General features: G+C 42.2%; 1 protein-coding gene across 5 annotated transcripts in view; it reads right to left on the reverse strand.

Annotated features, from left to right (window-relative positions):
• Positions 1-5,034, reverse strand: part of g3bp1 (GTPase activating protein (SH3 domain) binding protein 1) — a 30,864-nt gene extending 25,830 nt beyond the window's left edge. Inside the window, exons 1-3 of one of the 5 annotated variants that reach the window (XM_020512504.2) lie at positions 4,928-5,034; positions 2,992-3,108; positions 1,091-1,172 (exon numbers count right to left, since the gene is read on the reverse strand). In XM_020512504.2, the coding sequence (XP_020368093.1) occupies positions 1,091-1,172; positions 2,992-3,086 (177 nt within the window). In that variant the 5' untranslated portion in view covers positions 3,087-3,108; positions 4,928-5,034. Of the gene's footprint in view, positions 1-1,090; positions 1,173-2,991; positions 3,109-4,696 lie in introns of all 5 variants that reach the window. The other 4 variants (XM_020512503.2, XM_020512502.2, XM_020512501.2 and 1 more) reach the window with 4 other exon arrangements.
• Between the last annotated feature and the right edge of the window lie 966 nt (positions 5,035-6,000).

Below are 6,000 nucleotides of genomic sequence, written 5' to 3' on the forward strand. Positions count from 1 at the left end.
TGTCATCTGCAAACTTACTATTCTTACCCAAGTTCACATCCAAATCATTTATGTAAAATGACAAAAAGCAGTGGACCCAGCACCAATCCTTGCGGCTCACCACTGGCCACAGGCTTCCATTCTGACCAGCAACCCTTCATCACCAACCTCTGTCTCCTATCTTAGGTCGGCTCTGATGTTATTAAATGAAAGAATAGGCTCAAATGGCCTTCTCATTCTTTCTTCATATTCTGGAAATCAATAACCATCCAACTTAAGTGAATACTAGTATGTGGATAGTGAACATAACTCAGTAATTGAGTCTAACTTTGTCCTTACAGAACATTTACTCAAAATACTTTCCAACAGCAAGTAAACTGCATGGAGAAGTCATTTCTCACTTTGTGCTTTATAGTTCAGGTGCTTACAACATATTATTCATGTACAGATGCAGAAGCGGAGTACAATCTGCATTTCAACGTGGGACCCTGATGAGTTTGAGTTTTAAGTGTATACATGGTACAGATTTAGAAGAATTGACTGTGACGTTAGCACAGCCTACTCAGTCTTAAGAAGCTCAAAGGGAAATTCTATTACTTAACCTAATACTGCCAAAGAAAAACAAGTTGGAAACTTTGAAGAAATCAATAATCAATTATCAAATTAAAACCAGCCTTGAAGTAAGAACGACTAGCTCAAACTACCTTATTGCTAACTAGGAAGAAGTGCAAATACTAAAAGGAATAGCAAGACAATTGGAAGAAGCTGACTCTAGCAGCAGGATTATCAGGTAATGAAATATCAAACTCTCAGCTATATACACGAACGTACTTAAGTAATCCAGTAACAGAGGCTCAAAGCAGATCAGACTGAACAGTCTGCCAAGGCATTTATAGCACTGAATCCAAACTGCCACAATGGGAAGAGTCTTGTTTCACGTAGCAAGTCTCAAATCGCAACCGCCCCTTGAATAGCAACCAAATGCTGAGCACACTCTGGCTTAATCCAGAATTATAGCAAGCAGCTGCAAATCTCAGAAATAGTTGGACTCACTAGATGCTTTTGTAGACAACTTTATACATTTGTGTATATATATAAGACAGACCATTACCGCTTGTCCATATACTGCTTCCGCTGGATCTCCATTTGAAGTCAAACCACCATGAACATATGAAGAATTTTTTCCATAAAACCTACAATACAAAATTTTTGATTTAGTGGAACATCCTTATCTTTGTATATTGGAGACAAAATGCACAAGACTATGAGCAGATAAATCTTTCTGCATGAAAGATTATAAATTGCAGCACATTACTGTAGAATTGTTAAATGCAAGAAATGTACCTCATTTACACCAAGTCAAAAATACTGAGAGCACCCACACTCTAAGAACTGCAACAATTCAAGGACTCAGCTCAGCACCACCTTCTAAAAGACATCTACGATGAAGAACAAATACTGATCTAGCCAATGGCACTCACATCCCATGGATAAATACACAAATAGTACGAATATTTTGGGTTTTGATTTTACAATCTTATAGTCACTTAAGAAATCAGGTAGGATAGAAGAACATCAGTTCTGCTCAAAAAAAAAAGACTATCCCAGAAGCTTCCCACATACTCAAAACTATCCATGAGAGGACTAACAGAATTTTAGGTCTAATGATGGTCGCTGATATCCATAAAGATAAAACTCTTGCTAAATGGTAAAGTTTTCAAAACATTATGGACTGATATGGGAAAACTCAAATGTGGCTAATTTCAAATAAAAATAGTAAAGGGTAAATTTAATCACAGCCCAAGTGGAAATGAACAGACCTGTTAGCTGTTGAGTGATGATTCTCAAGCTCTGCATAAAGAGCGGTGGAAGGTACTTGAGTAACAACTTTCTGAAGAGAAGGAGACTTACCAAAAAGGAAAAATAATTTCAGGGCTATTGGAAAGATCAGTGAACTGACTGGATAGCTCCAATTCAAAGTTTTGGCAGTCACATGGAATTGAATGACTTCTTTCTGTTTAGGATTCCATGATTAGTCATCTGTGTGACTCCAAATGCCAGCATCGGTATTTTTGCTCACCAGTAATCCTAATCAAAAATGGGTAGCACTGCCCACCAGCAATTTGTCACGTGAAAGACGGCAGCACATTTTAGAACTTATACAGATTGACAAAGCACTGATGAGGTACCAGAAGCCATATTATAGCAACTCTTATTACAGTTTCTTTACAGAATTGTAGAGACACCAAAAACACATGCAATGGAAATAACACCACTCAAACAGCATTGAAATGAGTATATAAAAAGTATCATTACTGGCTCAACTGACAGATGGATTAGCCGGTCTCAAAAAAGCATACAAGTTTAAAAGTAAATATTTTACAATGTAATATTTTAGTTTGAAATTAGTGTGCAATTCGACTCAGCTGTTACTTACAAGAAAACATCAGGTAATTGAGTATACCATACTGAAAATTTGCATCAATAATGATTATACTGGACTAACGTTTATACACTACACTACCAGTTAGAAAAACCTGATGAAAAGTAATAGTGATAAATCTATTAACACCTTTTAAGTCCTTTGCAAAATATCACTTCATAGGTTTGTTACCTTCTGAGCTAGTACTTTCTATAAAGTTTAATTCTGCACAGACCTGACAGATTAGTAAAGCAATAACTATCAATCTATAGCAAGGTGGCACCTGAGGAGAACTAACATACACTATTAATTCAAATTTAAGCTTCAGAATGAAAGAAGCACGACCAAAATGAACAAGTATTAGCTACAGTAACTGATACACTTTGGAGTTAGCAAAAACAGCTTATTCAAAACATTGAATGCAGTCTGAAAATGGCCATTCACTTGTACATCTTTTTAAGTCTCTTGCTATAACTTCCAAACCAAATTGACCAAGCAATCCAGTCTTTAGTTGATCCAGTCACACAGATTGGGCCTTGCCTTCAATCATACAAAAAAGTAGATGGCTGCAGAAAAAAATGCCAACTTACCTGTGTAAATAGTCAGGGGCCTGGTTCAACAGTGTGTAATACTGCCTCACAAATTCCCGCCCTACAAGCAGGGGACTTGGCTTCTCCATCACCATCTCTTTGGTCAACTGAGAATTGCTATACAAGAAAAAAAACCAAAGTAAACAGAACTACCTTATTATGATTATACAAGCCGTCCAGCTCAACTAAGGTGAGCTCAAATTGATCAAGTCAAAACTATCCAAGTACAAATTAAAGTTTTGAGGTAAGAATTCAAAGATTTAACTCAAAAGTCATAAGGATTGTAAAACATGGTATACTGGTGTTTTATTTGGGTTCTTATAGAGTGAACTAAGTTTTGTTTTGCATTTGACTATGTAAGGTTGAAGTGCTCAACATATCCTGAGTGTCCCTTATCCTTTTGCTTAGAGAATTATTACCTGGGCAAATACTTAAAAAAAAGTTAAAATTGATACAGCCAGATTAACAAGAAACATCATAACTGTCCAATATGGAGTTCCAATTTTGAAAAATAATTGCAGTTATGTGGCTCCATCAGAAAATAAACACGACCAGAGCTCAAAACCGTTGCAGCACTCTGGTTTTCTTTTGTTTTCCTCACTCCACAGATTAATTACTGACAGACAAGAACAGGTCTTCTCAATCTCTAACTTCACCCCGGACAATTCTACAAATACTAAAGGGATTGGGGACAGTGGATTTCTAACGTCTTGCGTCAAATTACAACTATCAAACGTTGCAACTTTGTGCTTCACGCACAACCAAATTAACTTAATTTATAAAGGATTACAATGAGGGCGCCCTCCGCTTGAACCTGCCACCCAAGGAAATGTAAACGGAGAAATTTGGCTATTCCGTGTAACAAGGGCGAGGCATTTTCTTGAAAAAAAAAGCTGAATAGCAAAAAGAATGGTATTGTTCTCCCTTTCTACTTGATCCAGTATTTGCGTAGGATTCACTCGCACAAGAGAAGACTCCAGCACACTTGAAATAATCTTACGTGACAGGAGAGAAGAGACACGAGTGTTCTCAAATTGGGGGGGGGGGGGGGAGACGAGCCAGACAATGCCTGGCCCCTGAACACCCTTCCCGCCCTGCGACATGTACATAAAAATGATCGGATTGCACAGGGCAGGCAGAGGCAAGGCTGAGCTCCACAACACGTGGAGCTGTAGGGGACAAGTAAAGGCCTCGAGGTATGGAGAGAGGGGGTAGGGCGGCTTTAACGACGCGGGAATATCGGGTGGCAACCACGTGCGAGCGGCTGGGGGTTGATCAAGGCACAGAGGCCGCTTCGTCGACGAAAGACTGAAGAAAAAGAGGGTCCCAGTCCCTTTCTGCTTACCCCCCACTCCCTCCCTTACGCCATTACCCGCCACCCGAGACAGGAACAAAGGCCAGACCTACCCCCCCCCCAACGACACTACAGGCCGCGACCAGACCAACAACCTCTCTCTCCCCCCACCCTACCTCGGCGAGTGGGGTCAGAGACAGAGAGCGCGCGCTTGGAGGAAATCACCGGGTCTCCCTCTTCCCCGCCTACCCCCCCAACCCCTCGTGTCGCCGCCGCGGCCTGTGTTTAAAATGGCGGCGGCCTGGCCTGGCCTTCCCTTCCCTTCCCTCACTGTCTTTTCTCTTCCACTCTCTCCCACCCCAGGCCCCGCCGCCGGCTTCGGCTTCCCCCCGAGTCGCTCAACTCACTCACCGCAGGAATCCGGGGAGGAGTGAGTGAGTGAGAAGCGTAGGGGAGGCCGAACCGGGAGCTTCGAGCAAAAACAGGAAGGCTGAAACCCTCCTCACCTTTCTCAATCCGCGCAATTGAAATAATTTCTTTTCTTGGGGGGGGGAAGGGGCGGGGTCGGAATATTTTGGGTGAAAAAAAATTACAAAAATACCCGCACCGCCAAGGAGAGCGCCGGCTGAATCACACACCGACCTGCTGGGCAGAGAAGGAAGGTCTGATTGACAGCACCGACCATCAATGGGGGTGGGGGGAATCCACCAGCCAAGCCAATGGGGAGGTCGGTAAGGGGGCGGGGCCTGCGCCGCCAGCACGTTCGGTGGACCGGCACCGGCTGCAGGAGCCGCGGGGAGACCCCGTAGAGGGGGCGGCGCGGCCCGCCGTACTGACCAATCGCTTTGGCAGCTGGTCCTGACTGACAGCTCTGAGGGCGGGTTCTGCCTGTGAAGGCGGTCGCCGTGAAAGGACTGGGTGCAAACTTGGAGGAGGAAGGGGCCAGAGTGGGAATAAAGATAGGGAGAGCTTGGAGCCCAAATCAGTAACACATCTCCCCACCCCACCAACAGTAGACGGTGAAATTTGAATTCTGCAAAATCCTGGAATTGTGTTCTCATTCTTTATATTAACATGCATTTTGAAATATATTCAATGTAATAATTTAAAGTTTAAAACATTTTCTAAAATTAATACTTTTCAATACAGAAGGATCTGTGAAGGCTTTTGAAGTGAATGTAGTTATAAAGTAGGGTTGAAGCAAGCGTTAAACTTCACCCCCCCCTCCCCAAAAGAAGCCTGCCGTTTGTTTTACATTTCTTAGCTGAGGTGGTTCGTTATGTCACAAAAGCGGTTCATCAGGCAAGCACGGCGTCACTGATGAATCATTTCACACATAACTCTCAATATTGGACGATTTAACATTGCTGTGACTGCGGAGTCAAAAGTATTTGCTACGTTCTCTTCACGTGGGTTAGAAGAGCGATTCATTCTATAAGGTAATGGATCATAACAAGTTAGTTTGTTGCGTGGTGTAGCCTAACATACCGTCTCTGCCAGTTTCTGGCGGGCTCCATATGTTCGCTTGCTTTAATTTTGTTTTAGTCTTGAAGGTACTTGCTACTGTTCCCTCCCATTGCTGGTTTTCAGTCCACAGGGTGCTCTATTCATGTTGATTTTTTGTTTAAAAATGGCCATTCTGCCTTCCCAGCATCATTATGATCATTACTGATTCATTACTTTAAATCAACATTTTTCCACTCTCTCCATATCCT

The sequence above is a fragment of the Rhincodon typus genome, chromosome 12, assembly GCF_021869965.1.
Source record: "Rhincodon typus isolate 14 chromosome 12, sRhiTyp1.1, whole genome shotgun sequence".
NCBI classification, from domain to species: domain Eukaryota; kingdom Metazoa; phylum Chordata; class Chondrichthyes; order Orectolobiformes; family Rhincodontidae; genus Rhincodon; species Rhincodon typus.